This window comes from Periplaneta americana, chromosome 15 (genome assembly GCF_040183065.1).
Source record: "Periplaneta americana isolate PAMFEO1 chromosome 15, P.americana_PAMFEO1_priV1, whole genome shotgun sequence".
In the NCBI taxonomy this organism is placed as follows: Eukaryota; Metazoa; Arthropoda; class Insecta; order Blattodea; family Blattidae; genus Periplaneta; species Periplaneta americana.
Window position 1 is genome coordinate 67,297,258 of NC_091131.1, and position 18,770 is coordinate 67,316,027.

Here is an 18,770-nt window from a genome sequence, read left to right on the forward strand (position 1 = left end):
GTGGCACTCAGAGGAACCGGAAGTCGTCAGAAATAGTTTTCATGCTTACGTTTTGTCTACATTAATTTCCCTTTCCTTACAAATCTCCACTATAATAAATTAATTTAGAAAGAGTACAGGTATAATAAGAAATTTAGTTATTTCCTTATAGCACATAGTGGTCTGCGACACTGATAGTTCGTTACTTTTAAATAAAAGTTGATTTGATTTATTTACTTATCTCACGTGTGTTGTAAGTTTAACTTACAAGACCTACCAACGTCATCAATAAAATTGTTAAAAAACACGATCAGCTGACCAAAAAAAATATTTTTGTTTGTGGTTCACAATGTAACTTTCTAAATTTCTGGAACATATTTCGATGTGTGTAATCAATGTTTTCAAGGTATTTAAATGTTATGTTAATATTTATATTTTGCCTTTCAGAGTTCTTCTTTCCAAAATTAATATTGCAACGAAAGCTCTATCACTGTATTTTGAATGGCTTTTTCAAACTTTTCCTTAAATAGTATATATTGGGCTGTGTAATATAAATAAAGAAAGGTACTGTAAAAATTATGTTTACATTAAATTAAAATGTATCAGGAATCAGTTTCTGGCTTCAAAGTAGTCTAAGATTTCTTAGTCACTGTCTTCATTCATCTTGCTCTCTGTAGTTTTCATTCAGATTGATGATGCGAGGACAACAGCTGCGTGACAGCGAATGACTGCTGACCAGAGTAGCATGTGGAGGGGGGGGGAGGGGTTGGGCTTCTACTTGGCAGGACTGCATGGTCAGCATTGTCAATCTATACGTGGAGGTAAGCGATTCTCGACTATCTGTCACTTTACAGTTCCCGTATCTGGCGACAGGGCAGTTTTCCTCAACTGTCTCAGTTAGTGGCCACTACTATAAGTATTATTCTCCCTTAGAAATTAATGTGCACAAGGTCTACCCGAGCTGCTGCATGATTGCAACAGTCGCATCAACGCCTTGTGCATTATGATGCTGTTGCATGGCTTCCACATTGCTCACCTGCACAGTGCAGGCAACCCGGCACTAGCCATGCATTACACAACACTACTGCTACTAACCGGGTGTGTGGCGATGGCATGGAGTGGTAGCTTCACTTCTCCATCACTATCCTTATTGTCGCCATCCAAACCAGCTCCACCTCCCGCATCTGGCTCTTTTTTTATTGGTATGTCACCTTTCCTTCCCTTGCCAACTCCTGTTGCACTAGTAGAGGAGTTACCAATGGCTGGAGGACCAGTTGGTGTTGCTGCAGATGCTGAATTGTTGGGGTTGGTGTTGCTGGACAGACAACTGTCCATGTCAACTTCCTCCTTCTCATCTGAAAACAAAATATATCAATAAGATCCATAGACACTGTGAAATTACCTAACAGTCATCTTTCAAAACCAAAATTTGTTTAAAAATCATTTTAGCTATATTGTCCTTGATGGTTGAGTAGCAAACTACAAGTATTAAATCACACATTTGTACGCTCATATCCTACTGAGAACAATGCGCACTCCACGATAACAAAAATACTCGGCATACTGCTTTTTAAAAGGGACTTAGTATGGAGGTCCCATGTATTTCTGGCACATAGAAGAATTTTGCTACTGAATGAAACTGATTTAGGGAAAATTTACTGTTCACGTCAAAATTAAATTGAGCTAGTCATTATTCCATCACTGGAGATACATGTCTACTCTCACCTCGTAAACGTAATTCACTTCTGGTACATTAACAGAATTACAGAAAAATTTTAGTTTCCATATATGGAGGCAGGCATTAAAAACAACACTGTTCAATCTGTGGAAACAAAGTGAGACCAGATAATGATAGTGACTAGCTACAAAGTAAAAGCAGCACCTATAATACTTAGCAGAAGAGACTGGTTTCCATCTTGAATATCTATGGGTCCTATTAATCTTCTATCAAATGAGGATTATGGATTCTATCTCTGGAGAAAAAAAAAGTGCTAGAATCATTGTGCTACCACGAATTTTCACTTCCCTAGCCAATCACAATTTTACCTTCATTATTGATTACTTGGTCATACCAATAAGAAGTTTGATATACAATTTTTTCAACTATTTTTATTGTAGTATGAAGTCCTGCTTTCTAATTCTGGTATTTCGTTGTGATTGTGTGCTCACCTTCCTCCTCACGCTCGTCTTCACTCAGCTCTTGTCTTGGATGAAAGAACAGATCTGGAATGAACTGGCGTAGCAGTTGCTTAATGCGTTGCTTGTCCTCTTTGTGAATGCCTGTTTGTCGCTTCACGTGATGAATCAAAAGGTTGGCAGCATCATCCAACACTGTTTTGTCCTTGTATGGCAGCACAAGATGTGGACCTGATGTCACTTCCCCTGACCCTTCCTCTGCTTGCTCATGTCTCTGAAACCATAAAACATGTCGTGACACAAAACAAGAGTATTAGGATAGATTTCTATTTCTACTTTGCATTTCCACAAATGATGCTTCCATATGGATTTCTTTTAAATTCAGACTTTTTATCTCTAACTTAACCTATTCGATCCTACACACACATTTTGTTCCACACAACACTAGTATGGTTATGAGTCGTAGAGCTATGAGAAATAGTTCTTCTCTACATTTACGTGTTCTCTATCCTTTTCTTTGCAAATAATGAAGATTTGTCTGTTATGACTTGCTTCCCCAAGCACTGTTACTGCAACCCATTTTACACTCAACAGTCACATGAATAAAATCTTGGTGAGGAGGAAGTCCATGATAACATGACATCTGGCTCATAATACACGAATTAATACAATACCCCTTACTCACGGAAAGAAGTAGAAATAATCTTGATTGGATGTAGAGTAATCAAGGAAGATGATGTGAAACAAAATATTTCAGTGTTGATCTAAATGAGGGGTGGAAAGCAATGGTTGATTGTTAATGTTTAGGTGAGGGGTTTGGACTTTTTCCATTGCTGGTTGTCACAATCAAAAAATTAAGAGACAGCGTTTCGAAGGGTGGTTCTCCCTTCGTCTTCAGGTGGAAGGAAGGAAAACCCTACTGTTGGGATCGTTACGTACAGCTATTCCGTATGACTGATCAGTCATACGGAATAGCTGTACGTAACGATCCCAACAGTAGGGTTTTTTCTCTTCTTTCCTTCCTTCCACCTGAAAACGAAGGGAGAACCACCCTTCGAAACGCTGTCTCTTAATTTTTTGATTGTGACAACCAGCAATGGAAAAAATACGGAATAGCTGTACGTAACGATCCCAACAGTAGGGTTTTTTCTCTTCTTTCCTTCCTTCCACCTGAAGACGAAGGGAGAACCACCCTTCGAAACGCTGTCTCTTAATTTTTTGATTGTGACAACCAGCAATGGAAAAAGTCCAAACCCCTCACCTAAACATTAAAATATTTCAGGGTTAATCCTCCATTTATCTATGCCTCCTGGCCAGTCCTATTATAATATAGGGGAAGTTAGAACTGTCACCAATCTGAGACTGTATCGGTTTGTCCTTATGGAAGTCCATGATTAGCAATGGTGTTTTTTTTTTTACAATAGTGATGAGTGCTAAATATCTCCAACTTCAAACACATGCTACAATGCGTTTATATTTTTCCTAAATCGAATTTTTATTTGTTATGATAGCAACTTAAACGTAAAAGTCCAATTATGTCAACTTCATTTCAATATTTTGATAGACATTGGGACAGTACTGCATTTTAATTAGCTAAAGGATGAAAGTATATTATTTTATTCTTGCAGAGTACATTTTGAAACAAAGTGATCAAACAATCAAACAGAAGGGGAAAGGCTGAAAAGTATGTTAGACCAATAGACACACAATGGTGAAACAAATGTACATTATAACCTAAAAGTGAGCAAGATCATGGACTCAATTGGCTGTTAACACTTTTAATGCTGGGGTGGGGGAGGGGGGGGAGCGGGTACGTAGAAGATGCAGTATATGGCTGCATTCATTCATTCGTCATGCCATGCTGATCACCAGGTCCTGCAACATTTCCTAAGAGACAAGGTTTCACTGCTCCCATAATACTGTCTGCATTTCATTCAGAAAGTCAAAACTGCAGAGTCGGGCACTTTGCCCATACATCACAGGTGTTCAATAGAGTTTAAATCTGCACTGCATGATGGGCAGTTCAGGACTGGTATCTCACTGTCGCGATAGTAGTCCGTTATCATGCAAGTAGCATGGGGTGGGTGATGTCATGCATGAGGATTAAGTTTTCGCCGATGATGGGAATTACATGATCTGCTGATACACTCATTATGTATGGGTGTGCATTCACAGGATCTCCATCGGCGAATCATTAACCTCTGTTCGAAACTCATAGCTGATTTCGTCCCATACCATGAAAGAGCCTTCTCTAAACAGCATTCTCTCGACAAGTTGCAAGGCAAATCTTGCTCCTCATGCCTTCTCCACACACACTACCATCAGGTGAGTGGAAGCATAATCGCAACTCATCTGAGAACAGCATTATTAACAACAGATCCACAGTCCACTTCTGATATTGAAGCATGATCTGTAATAGCAATGCCCGGTGCTGTGGGTGAGTTATGGAGACATTGCAGGTCTTCTTGAGGTGAAATGAGCTTCCCACAATCTTTGTCTAACATTCCTCTTACTCATAGTGATGTTCCTCACTGTTTTGAGACAATCTCTGACCTGGACCACAGTTGTGTGGCAGTATTGTAAGACATGGAGAATAAAAAAAAATCTGTCATCTCTGGTGGATGCAGCCTGATTCCAAGTTCACAGAATTGCTGTGAATGCTTTCAAATGACGCACCGATGGGATTAGTCACAAAACCAATTATTCATCCACTCTCAAGCAATGCGACAGCTCTCGCAATATCTCTTTGACTAAAAGGCATCTTGACTTATCAAATTCAAAGCAAATTGAAAAAAAAAAAGTTAACTCACAACAAAAAATGTGCTAAACATTGATAATTCATCAGTAGCACCACAATTATAAATCTTAAAAGGTTCAGTGGGGGCTGGTGATGTAAGATCATAGTAGAACGTGGCTCATGGGGTGGCATTTTATGACCGCTTAACATCTTATTCATCTTCCAAAATGATGAATACATCTTTCCATAGTTTACTCAGTTTAATAATACTCTGTCTAAATTTGAGGTTTATTGGTAATGATTTCGTTTTTACGAAGTCATCCACTTTTTTTTTTGTCTGTCGTGTATTCTTTCTATGATAATATTGTTTTTCTGTAATAATTTTCCCTTTGACCTAATTCCATAACAACGGAAGGAAATGTGTAATAATTATGGACAATGTATAAGTTCGCCTCTTAGATGTTAAGTTTCCAATTTCCAAATGCTAAAAATCATCATCTCTACCTGTGATGGATAGGATTCTCCTGTTCTCTCTTTATGATGGGAAAAGTAAGTGAATGGAATTTCACTTCCAATACTGAAATCAAGGCAATAAGCTTACAGACCTGCAATCCATTACACTTCATTCTATAGTCAAATAATGAAAACAATACGAACACAAATTTCCAAAAAACTTACATAAACTTCTCACTAGACTAAAAGGTAATGGACAACAATAATGTTCCATGCCAGGCTAACAAATGTCTGCAAATTAATTAAATTCTCGGATAATTTATTGCATCTTTACCTGAAGTACTGTTTCTTCTCTCTGTTATATTCTTTAAAGAGTTTTTCGTTCATTCAGCAGTACGAAATTTTTATTTGTTTCAGGTATGAGTAGAAAGAAACCACGGTACTAAGTCAAATCACAAGCACGTATTAAGCCCTCAGATCTCATAATCTATGCACACAGGGTCAACCCTGTCCCTGTGAAAACCCTAGATCTGGCCCACCCTGGCCAGAAATACCAACTATCCAGGGCTTCACGTAGGACAGTCCCCCTTGCAAAGCAGAGTTTTCATCATTGGGCAAATTGCTTACAAATTTGTGTATTAAGTACAGGGGCAGTATTAGAATGTTTAAATAATAAAATTTTTAATTGCTTCAAATGGATATTTTTTATTACCGTATGTACCTTCCATACCACTGGACTGCTTAATATTCACATCCAAAACTGATATATGCATCATACTTATTTTGAAGGTACAATCACAATTTTCGACGTCTGCTTGTAAAATAACATTCTGCCACCATTTACAACGAAATGGTCTTCTTCATCTTGTTCTTATGATAGAACAGTTCTAATCACCTAAAACATCTACTCTCAAATTTGACAATATTTTTACTCTTTTTGTGCACGCATTTTATAACCAATAGCACCCTCAAATTTCAATCACCTCTGACAGTGCACAGTCCTACTGTCCAATTGTAAAATAAAAACAATTCAGGATTGACATTTCAAGTGGAAAGGGAACAGAGTCGTCACTTCATACACTGTAGTCAACGAAGTTCACGTCAGTCACTCTAGGAGCCAGGCATCTACTTTTTTTTAGCAGATTGCTACAAAGATATTTTGGAACCGAGGCATCTACTTTTTTTAACAACTTGTTACAAAAATATTTTGGAACCCTCAGCAATGGGAGAAATTTTGTTTACTTTTTTTTTTTTTATTACCAGAAATGTAAACACACAAAGTGACTGGGATCGCAATGCAATTCCCTACCAATAAATCCTGAATATTTCTTTACCAATAAATCTTGAATATTTCTTTAGTGAGGAAATCCTTTGTTGGTATCTCTTTATTGGTCATTCTGGTATGTTGCATTATGATATAATAATAATAATAATAATAATAATAATAATAATAATAATAATAATAAGGCATCAAACAACGATTTAAATATTAAGAAAAATTGATTTTGAAGGAAAGACTACAATCTTTCGAAAAGAAGTGAAGACGTGATTTGCAACATGGATTCTCTCACAATCCATACACATTAAAACTTCATTTACATGTTTTAAGGGGGGGGGAGGGGGAAGGATCTAAGAAAAAAAAACGTAAGAGAAACCTGTAAATGAAATAAATTAACATGAAAAAGTATAGGAACTTCTGAAAAAACCGTAAGTGAGAAATGTATAAATGAAGTTTCACTGTATTATCAATGAAGACCTAAATCAGACATGAAACTACTGCTAACAACCATTTTCTTATCACATGGCTAGTTTTCGAAGTAGTAACTCAGTTGTTTAAAGTTGTTTTCTAATGCCAGGTGTTTGACAATAAAGTCATTTGACCTCTTGCACTCCAATATTTTTCAAAGATATTATCATGACCAGCCAATGAAGCACAGATTTTGAGGTGTTTCGAATCCATTTCTTGGTTTGAGTTGCACAATGGGCAGTTAGGGGACTGATATATTCCAATTCTATGCAGGTGTTTAGCCAAACAATCATGGCCTGTTACCAATCTAAATGCAGCTACAGACGATTTTCGTGGTAAATCGGGAATTAACTGTGGATTTTGATGCAGAGAGTTCCATTTTTTCCCTTGGGATTGTGTTATCAAATTTTGTTTGTTGAAGTCTAAGTATGTAGATTTAACAAATCTAAAGTAAATGCATGAGCAACATCAATTTATTATTTTAAGCAGTGTTTTTTTTTCTAGAGAAAAAGGTGGTGGAACTCTGTATGAAATTTATTGGAGCAGATGGAGAGATGACTACTGCTCAGAGCACAGGGAATTTATGGCCTAAACAGTGTTAGATAAAAATCACATTAAAACACGATTAACCCTAATTTATTTTCACATTTTACGCACCTTCCAGAAGGAATACAAATTAAATCCATGTTAGTATAAATTGACTCAGTTTGGGTTAACAAAGTAATAAATTGGTTTGTAACAAAGGCATTTACCAAACTATACACCACTACTCTAAATATTAGAAGATAGCCAGTTCTTCAGTATTTTTTATCTTTCCTGTTACGCTCTTTCCTTGTGATGTCTGTTGCAGCATGATGACCTTTTAGCAACCAAGCTGTAACACAGTTGTCAGGGTTAAAGTTGTTCAAAGGAGACCCAACAATTCTAATAAGAAGCAGGTTCCTCACGATGTCAACTAGCAGGAATGATCTCAGCGGAGAGATAATGAATTTGAGTAGAGAGAAGCCTCACAATATACTGGTGGCCCGAAATTCGAGCATTTCTCAGTTCTATGATGGAAAATCTAACAAGAAAATGTGAATAGGCCGCATCAGAGAGACAGCCGCCAAGTTTTATGCGTCACTGGTAGAATTGTCGTTAAGATTAACATCAGCAGTGGCAACATCTCTCATTTCCAGATACTTTGAAAACTCGATAATATCTTCACTGTCCTGGGGCTCCTGAAAGCAGACATCTCGTATGCACTGAGAGTAAAGATGTCAGTTGATATAGTAACCATTGTGCTCTATCATTTGCTACCCATTGCTTATATGCTTTTTCCCCATTTGCACTGCATATAACTCGACATTGTGAATTTTCTTGCTTCATTCAACTTCACACGCATATTTTTCCAATTTAGCGTCTGGACTCCTGATTGTTGCTCAACTGAGATTGTAGTCTGGTTCATCATGAATAGTTTTACACCACTGCGAACTTTCTATTGCTTTGTAATTTCAAGTTATACTGCCTCGGCTGACGTGCTTTTCTCCAATTCGTGCATCAACTTCTCCCCTTCTACGTGAACATAACACATTCGAAAAACTTACACAAACTTCACACAGACTAAGAGGTATTGGACAAGTTCCAAGTCAAGCTTGCAAACGTCTGGATATTAATAATTAAATTCTCGAATAATTTATTTCAACTTTTCCTGAAGTATTGTTTCCTCTTTCTATTGTATTTCTGACGTGATAACATCTGGTCTGCAGGTACAGGTGTGGGCTAAAGAAGTTGGCATAAAGAAATTGGGTAGGAGTTTGAAGCATTTGTACAATAGGAAGTTCCCGATGGACTTTATTCAGTTAGGTATCAGCTTATGGGGTATATCTCCCACTACGAAACAAGGTGTGCTGGGTGGGATATGTCGTGCATGTGATCGGGAGGTTGCACAGATAGAGTACAATTAAAGGTGTACAGTCAACTTAGAAAAGAAACTGTGATTACACATGTCCGATTTAGATGCCATAAACAGCATAAGTTTGCTAAATAAACCTCTTTTCTCGGATGAATAGTGACATTTAATGAGAAGTCTCGGTGTGGGTGTTGTGAGAGTGTAAACAAATTTTACTGGAAAATTAGCGTAACATCACATTACAATGGTCAATTCACCCAAGTCAAAATTGAGGAAACATGTTCAAACCAATACAGTGGATCAAGAAACCCAGGAAAAGTCTGCTATGAGTGGGACTGAACAGATCAGAAAGTAAAGAGAATGACAGAAAACTAAGCACAGCTGGGTATGAGCACTGCCGGTTCTTCTACTGCTCCCATGGCCAAACAATGGCATGATTAACAGAGTTAATCTCCTCATGGCAAATCCAATATATTTAATTTAACGCTGTTGTTTGACGTTATTATGCAAAAAAGCCCACAGACATGTCAGCAACACAGCCAACACGTTTTTTAAAATTCATTCAGCAATACGAAATTTTTATTTGTTTAGGTATGAGTAGAAAGAAACCACAGTACTAAGTCAAATCACAAGCATGTATTAAGCCCTCAGATCTCATAATCTATGCACACAGGGTCAACCCTGTCCCTGAGAAAACCCTAGATCTGGCCCACCCTGGCCAGAAATACCAACAATCCAGGGCTTCATATAGGACAGTCCCCCTTGCAAAGCAGAGTTTTCATCATTGGGCAGATTGCTTGCAAATTTGTGTATTAAGTACAGGGGCAGTATTAGAATGTTTAAATAAGAAAACTTTTAAATGGCTATTTTTTATTAACGTATGTATCTTCCACACCACTGGACTGCTTAATATTCATATCCAAAACTGATATATGCATCATACTTGTTTTGATGGTACATTCAAAATTTTTGACGCCTGCTTGTAAAAAAATTCTGCTACCATTTATAACGAAATGGTCTTCTTCTTCTTTTTCTTGTAATGGAACAGTTCTAATCACCTGAAAACATCTACTTTCGAATGTAGCAACATACTTAATAACCAACAGTCCTCTCGAAATTCATTCACCTTGAACAGTGCATAGTCATACTGTCCAATGAAACATACTTCAGGATTGACATTTCAAGTGAATAAATAAGTTGTGTTAATGTCCTGTTGATTGCTGCAATTTCTCCATCAAAAACGCTGTTATATTTAGCAACTCAATTTCTGCAATCCAAGCCATAGCTTCAATCAATATTCCTACAAATTCTAAAATCGTAGAAATTCAATCATCCATACACATAATGCCAAAAGAAAATAAAAACCTGAATCTCCAATGGATCCCTGCCCATTGTGGTATTATGGGCAATGAGACTGCAGATTGTTTGGCAAAGAAAGGAACTAAAATATTACAAGTACTCTTCAAAAAGATAGCTTATCACACTGCCAAATTGTTCATACAAACACAATTTCAAATCAAAATTTTAAAGAAATTTCAAGAAAACAGTAGCAAAATTTCGAATGCTAACTAACTGAAGTCCTTTTAACTTATTAACGTACAGCATGCTATTTGGAATATCAGTCGGGAGGAAAAGCATTTTTTTTTTAACAGAGTTTCGAAGGATCTTATCAACTTCTTCCAAAAAAAACTTAGAGATAATTTATGTAAAGGAGGCATTTGAAGGGAATATATGAAATATATGAGCTTGGGCCAGACATATTAACTAACAATATTAATTTTTTGATCAGGCCGCAACATAGGTGTCGATACTGAAAGTTCAAGATCCTGATGAAGATAAATTATCAATTCTTCGGAATTAAACTGCAGTTCATCATTAAAAGTTAGTCCTACATATTTTATTGTGTCTTCTTGTCCAATGGCCTTTATATATGAGTCGTGGTGAAGAAACAAATCCTTTTCAAGTAGCTTTCCTTTATGAATATTAATTAACACCAATTTCTGAACATTGAGCTTTAGGTCAATATTTCGAAGTAAAGATGCAACCATCATAACGAGCTCTTGTGCTGCGTTCATGGATTTACCAATGACAACTAGTTCATCTGCAAAGAGTGATACAGTAAGACTGTCTAAATACGAATTAATTTGCAAACCATATTGGTCAATGATACTGTATGTTTTTCTGTCAGTTCTTTAATAATGAAATCAATGGATAAATTAAACAGAAGAGGGGACAATGGAGATCCTTGAAAAAAACCCATTTTGAGTTCAATACAATCAGACTTTGAACCTGAAGAATGGATGTTAGTAAATTTCCTTTGGTTAAAGTTTTTATTAACTCACGAAGCTGAGTTGGTAAAGGCTGCATGTTAAGTGTTTGTTCTAGATGTTCAAAACCCACGTTATCAAAAGCCTAAGTTATATCCATCACATTCATCTCCCTCTAGTCTTTTTACATGTCTCTACCTTATCTGATATACTTGTATGCATTTTCAGTGACTCGATGGGAGCTATTCTAAATATCATGAAATTTACTCCAACTTCCTATGCACAAATTACAATCTCTATACAAAAAATATTAAATAAACTAAAGGTACGGTCACACGTCGCTACTTTTGTACTGCAGCTGCAAAAGTTGCGTGTCGTGTTCACACGTAAGCCAAAAGTAGCGCGCTGCATGCTACTTTTTGTGCTGCGCAACCCAAGTGTAGCAAAAGTTGCAACTGGAGGTTGCGAGTCTGTTCACACACAAGGCACTACTTTTGCAGCCACAGTCTTGCTGCAGGTTTCCATCTCAGTGTTGACTTCTCAATATACATTTTGTGGTTATGTTCGCATAATTAATAAACTCATGCGAAAGCTTAATTATCTATTATTTGCCTTTCTGTCCTAACTAGTATTCAGAAATTTGCATTATTTTTACTATAAAGCTTTTAAAAACGCCTATATACTTAAATGATAACCAACAGCATATTCACGTAATCAATGTTGGCAACCCTCCTGTTTGAAACTACGCTACAGAAAATAAAAAAAGTGAATTATATAGTCAGCAAATATGCTCAGACTGTGTTGTGCATTTAATAACTGTTACAAATAATTTATTTTCATCACATCTAACATTAAAATACATCCAAACAATAAAAGTATCATTGGCACATTTGGGTGGCGACACTGGTCGCAACCGCAGCAAAAGTTTCAACAAAACCGATATAAAAAATGCTGTGGCTGCAACCCTGAGAACCCTGTTCACACGTCGCTACTTTTAAGCTGCGCGCAGCATGGAAAAGTAGCGAGCAGCAGGTTCAGCAGCCGCTACTTTTCGGGTTGCACCGTTGTTTACACGTCGCAGTAGAAGAGTTGTGCAGTTTTTTGTACTGCATCACTGCAAAAGTAGCGACGTGTGACCGTACCTTAAATCTTCAAAAAGAAATAGTATTCCAATACAGAAAATATTAAATAAACTAAATCTTCAAAAAGAAATAGTATTCCAATGGATACCTAGTCATTGCAGCATTACTGGAAATAAGATTGTAGATAATATTGCTAAACAGGCAACATCTTTGGGGCCCAAACCTGTACATATTCTGCAGTTAATTCTCATTTAACAAATTTATGGGTCGAACTATGACTTTCTTCTGATAACGACCAAGAACTTCAAAACATTCAAAAGAAACCTAATGATTTACAAATGTTCTGCAACATTCCCAGACACATACAAACTTTCTTAGCAAGAGCCAGGACAGGCCATATTACCACTCAGAAGTATCTTCACCATTTTAATCTTGTTGACTCTAGTAGTTGTTGCTGGTGCAACAATAACGAAGAAGATTTGGAACATATCCTCTTAAACTGCCCTGTCACAAACATCCACAGAACTAATCTAAAATCTGCAATCCCTGTAACCTTGGACAATTCTCTCGAATACATATTGAATCACCTCATCTTTGGAATGTGGCTGCTGAAATATACAACAAGCATCGTGCTTTTTACCCATCATTTGTAAGAACAGGAAATTCATAGTGAAACATAATGGAACACGTGTTGTCAGAAAATAGCTTGGATACACTATGAAGATAGATACTAATCTTGCTTAGCTTGTCGTAAACAACCGTCAACTAACGAAATATTGATGTAAGTACCTAGTTGACTGACGAAAACCCTTTGGTTCTCATTCAAAAGGGCAAATTGTCTCATTTTTACATCAATAACTGTCAATTAATCGTCTAACAACAGAACATATAGAAATCGGTATCCAGTCACTTTGTCGAAAATGAACCAAGACTGTCAATGCATAGCTTAAGACATATCGAATGTACATAGTGTGTTATATGGCATTAAGTCCACACCTGTGGAGCAAAGGTCAGCACATCTGGCCGCGAAACCAGGTGGCCCAAGTTCGATTCCCAGTTGGGGCAAGTTACCTGGTTGAGGTTTTTTCCGGTCCCTCAACCCAATATAAGCAAATGCTGGGTAACTTTCAGTGTTGGACCCCGGACTCATTTCACCAGCATTATCACCATCTTATTCAGACGCTAAATAACCTCAGATGTTGATAAAGCGTCGTAAAATAACCTACTAAAATAAATATATGGCATTAACACTGATAGTCATTGTCTAGTAATGATCGGAAAATCACAGTTAAGCTTTGAGCGCTAAGCATTTCAAACTTTCACTTGCTTCTCCTGAAAAATGTATTCCAAATGACATCCATCATTCTTGCAGTGGACTCTTCATTTGTAATGGCCATATTAAAATGAAGCTTAAGGACAGTAGCTCAAAGTAGCAGATATTAACTTAAAAATTTCGTGTTTTTCACATTCTCAACTATATTTTATACAAAGGAGTGGGGGTAGGGGGGGAAGAACTTACACATATCAAAAAGCAATTCACTTATACTTTTGTCATGTTCCTAATGTAGTATACTATGTGAAAGTGCGTAATATGACTGAAAATAACACTGAATTAATTCTAAAATATTGTTCATGACCCAAAAATGTGTTATTGCGAAATTCTAGACATATAATCATGTTGCCAACGTAGTATTGTTAAGCGTTGTGAAAAAACTCATTAAAGTTTGTGTGACTGTAGCCTGTATAAATTTTCATTTGGTTTTTAATTTATTTATAGTTTGATCTATTATTTTATTTGTATTTCTGGTGATGTGAAACAGAAGGCCTGATGGCCCTAACTACGCCAGAATAAATAAAGTAATTCAATGAATAAATTAACACATACAAACTAAGAAACATTTGAACGTAGCATGTGATGAAATGTTTTCTTTCGTTGCCTGATCTATAATTGTTTTAAATTGAGATAATCCTTTCAGGCATTTGGCTAAGAAGTTCATTAATTCATACAAGTGACACTATGTAAAGATTTATCTTTATGGACAAGGAAAGCTTAGTAAAGACAATTCGTTTTGGTTGTTTATAGTTGAGTTTCTGAGATTTCAGGAAACTCCTAACAACCAGTTTAATAAAAAAAAAATGAATAAAATAAAAAAAGAAGACGCAAAAAAGGACAACTCGGGCAACGCTGGTGCTTTAAGCTAGAATAGTTTAGCAGCTTCCTTATACAAAGTAGAAATTTTCAGTCACCAAAATGCACACTTTGTAGTGATAAAACTATCATGGATAGGCAACATCTTCAAATCTGCAAACCTAGAGTAATTGTAAATCAAGCAATGACCTATATTTGCAAGTAAAAAGACAATTTGAACCTCAAAACGTCAATGAAGAAAATTCGAGTTTGTGGACTATGCAATGCAGTTAGCAACAAACTCTTTGCCAGCAAGACTACCCACTACACTCACCTATTACACGACATAACTCTTCACAGATACACACCATCCATAACGTGGCCCGTCGAAGTGGTGTGTCACTTGAAAATGGGTCACAATCCTGCCATCTATCCGCATTATGTGGAACCCAAATCGCGTTAAGTGAAGTGGATAGGCATTAGATACACACACAGACCCAAATCACCTTTAGGGATGGCAATATGTTTTGATCCCATTTCATAAGCCAATCAACAGTGGCATAATAAATCCCAGTCCTACATGCTGGCCACCTTTGTTTCTAAGGACTTGGTACTAATTTCTGTTAGAAGATGAATGAACTCTAAGGATACAATATGGCTAGAAGGATTAGACCAATGGAAAAAAATACATAACTATATCAGAAAGTAACAAATCCACAACCTTGCAGCCTGTACCATAAGTGTCAATCACGAAGCTACCGCATGCCCCTTAAATTCTTCAATATATAAAATAAACATCACATTAATACCTCATCGTAGAGTGTTTCAATTTCATTGAAGAGAGACTTCGATCTGAGTGCCTTTACATCATTCTGCTTGAAGTTGATGCCCTGGTGGTCTAAGGACTTGAGGTAGTACTTCTCATTCTGTTCTCGCCAAATTTTGTTGAATCCCTACGAGCATTAAAAAAATTGTAAACCACAAGTCTTCAGGTATAGTAACACGTTCACATACACAAGAACAAAAAGTTTTTCACCTTTTGTGCCTCTCTCCACTCCTCCTCTTTTGCCTTCAGTCGTCTCAGCACAACAGGAACTGCTACAACTGGGTTTTTCTTCAGACCATCAATGATGTCCTGCGCTTTGTCACCATATATCCTGAATACAAGATATCATAATATCAGTTTGATAACACGGGGAAGAATAACAATTTACAAATGAATTGTTCCTAATTAGAATTAATGAATCAATTTGTGATGACGCTAACACAGACAAACAAATTACATTTTAGATGAGGAGAGCCTGTATGATGACTGTTCGGTCTTACAGTACAGTTGGTACCTAAAATTGATAATCTTTTCAGGCATCTCGCGAATTTAAAACTGGCCAGAATTCACAGTTTTCTTAAATTTTTTCATAGACCTACTTGTCAGCAGATATACAGCAAATTCCCTATTACATGGGATAATTGAGATTTAAAATGCACGGGTTATAGAAGGGGGGAGAGGAAATAAAACAATTTTATTCGAAACTAACACACATTTGGGAAACACAATAGTAAAATCTGAGTGAAACTAGCACTGAGGTAGTTCCAGTGATTTTGGAAGTGAAAATCGTGGAATTTATAAGGGATTCTTTTTGGAGATGCAGTTCATTGTATATGCAAGACATAATAAAAACCTAAACTAACAAACCTAACTGGTCACAGATTTGTATATCGATGGCCTAGATCTAATACCATGTATGTGATTTTTCCAAAATTTTCAGAAAAAACATAAAACTGTTTATTATTTATATATTCTATCTATCTGAACCACTGAAAAGCACAATTAATCAGTAAGAGTACTACATTCTTACTGATTACTGTGGTTTTGAGTGGTTCAAATAGAATATATAAATAATAATAAACAGTTTTATGCCTCTCCTGAAAATTTTGGGAGAAAAAAAAACCACGCACGCACGCACACACACACACCCCCCCCCCCGCCCGCGTTACCAAGGGATGAACAAGTGCAGTTGGTTTGCATTTTTATCTTTGTCTCTCAACATAAAAGGGGTACATACAATTTGTGTAAGTAACAAGGATAAGACTTCTAGAGGGAATATAGAAGGTGATGTAAATCATTTTCTGGATTTTATGTTGCGGGAAGTTTACTTAATAACTTAAACTTAAAAGATTTTCGTGGAATTACAATTAAATTAGACGTACTGTACTTCATAATATTTCTTATTTGCTTTAAAAGCAATGAATTTCTTATTAAATAATTGTGTTGATATTCTTTTAATACAGTGGTGAAGGTCCTCTGATTGAGGTTCTTACTGATATGTACAGCTGTCAAAAAAAAAAGTAGCCGCTCTCCTGAAACAAAGTTCCCTTCGGGTATCTTTGCTAAAATTCGGAGACAGGCAATGTTACATGTTGTTGGACCACGTTGCCTAATATCTACAGTTATAATTGAAGTATACTGTGTGTTATTCGATAGCATAATGGTAGCGTTCAGGCCTCTTATTCATGAGGTCCTGCGTTCGACTACAACCTCGTGCTTTTTATGTCCTTTTTTGTTCTGTTTTTGAGAGAGACAAACTAGACATAATGGCTCCTTTCTCTTTTATGATTATTTTAGTAATTAACATCAGGTTCATTAATATATTATGCCATGACTTTATCATTATCATTATGATATTGTGGCTGCAAATGGAAAGAAAAAAGATTTTATTCTCAATAAAATATCTTTCGTGGCATAAACATAACAAATTTACTGGCGTCGGCCTTAAAACATTCAAACAATTAAGCATTCAAAAAACAAAACAAAAAGCCACAATTCAATATTTAGTCTATCTTCCTCTGATCTCGATCATCTTGCAGTCGAGTGGGCATGGAATTGACTAGTCTTTGCAAATAGCTATTGTTCTTAGACACGATATTCCAGGCATTCTGAACATACACACATAAATGTTCTGTCCATGGGCAGGTCTTTCATTGCAAACCCAGCAATCTCCAATCTTTCCTATTTTCTGCCTTCCTCTTAGTCTCCGCATATGATCCACATATCCTAATGTCTTCTATTATTCTTTTCAACCAGAGACCCAACCAATTCCTTTTTCTCTTTCTAATGAGTTTCAGCATCATTCTTTCTTCACTCACTTTTTCCAACACAATTTTATTTCTTATTCTGTCTGTCCACTTTACACGCACCGTTCTTCTCCACATCCACATTTCAAATGCTTCAATTCGTTTCTCTTCATTTCGTCATAATGTCCATGTTCTTTCCCCATACAATGCCACACTCCACACAAAGCACTTCACTAGTCTCTTCCTTAGTTCTTTTTCCAGAGGTCCGCAGAAGATCCTTCTTCTTCTATTAAAAGCTTCCTTTGTTCATGTTTGCAGTTTTCTTGGGAAGGATAGGCCTAAATGCGGTAACATCCCGTTGCTTTCCGCACACCACTATCTCTTTCGCATCTTATTAAATTCCAGGGGGCCCAAGCGTGGAGATGAGAGTGCATTAGACTAATTGGGCCCTCCGGGCTTCACCGAAAGTCACGGCAAGGGTTAAATATTAACTCTATCAGGATGTTTGACCCGGTCAGAGACCGGGAAATCTCAATTAGCCTTTGCCCCCCGCATCCTGGACTAGCTTCTACGAATCATCAGAAAATCTTAGAGTGTGATTGGGCCAATTTTTCCGAAAATGTGTCCACACTTTTGCTCTCGTAGCTCAGCGGACGAACGTCGGAATTTAGATGTCAACGTCTCAGGTTCAATTCCTCGTTACTCCTTTTCATTTTATTGTGGTTCAAGCTAGTATAATGTAATAATACAAAAAGAAAAACTAATACCAGTATTATGCAACTGGATTTTTCCAAACCTAATATTAAATTTATGTTATTTATATTGCTAAAGAACAATTACAATATAAATAACTTGAATATTATTTATACAGTATCACTAAAGAACGATAACAGAATATAAATGATAAATATCGGTTTGTTTAATTAATATATTGCGAAAGAACAATAACAATATAAATAACCTGAATACTGTTTTATAATGCTAATGAAGGAAAACAGAATATAAATGATAACTTGAAAATTATTTAAATCGCTAAAGAACAATAACAATATAAAAAACGTGAATATTATTCATATCGGAATTTCACAGATTTATTACAGATGTATTTAAGAAATTGTAGGAGAATAGTAATTAGTAAGTGTCCTGTTTATTCTTCTTGGAGCCAAATTTGTAACTTTTAAAAGTGTGGTTACTATGTTGAAGTGTATGTGTTGTAACGGATGCTTGATTTGTTATGTATGCGAGTCAGTTATGGGATGCTTGATGTCGTCGCAATGT

General features: G+C 36.4%; 1 protein-coding gene across 5 annotated transcripts in view; it reads right to left on the bottom strand.

Moving 5' to 3' along the window:
- Window positions 1-18,770, bottom strand: part of Sin3A (SIN3 transcription regulator family member A) — an 88,092-nt gene that overhangs the window by 19,137 nt on the left and 50,185 nt on the right. For all 5 annotated transcript variants that reach the window (XM_069847586.1, XM_069847584.1, XM_069847588.1 and 2 more), the window contains exons 13-16: window positions 15,457-15,577; window positions 15,230-15,373; window positions 2,149-2,389; window positions 1,075-1,334 (exon numbers count right to left, since the gene is read on the bottom strand). In XM_069847586.1, coding sequence (XP_069703687.1) covers window positions 1,075-1,334; window positions 2,149-2,389; window positions 15,230-15,373; window positions 15,457-15,577 — 766 coding nt within the window. The remainder of the gene's footprint in view (window positions 1-1,074; window positions 1,335-2,148; window positions 2,390-15,229; window positions 15,374-15,456; window positions 15,578-18,770) is intronic.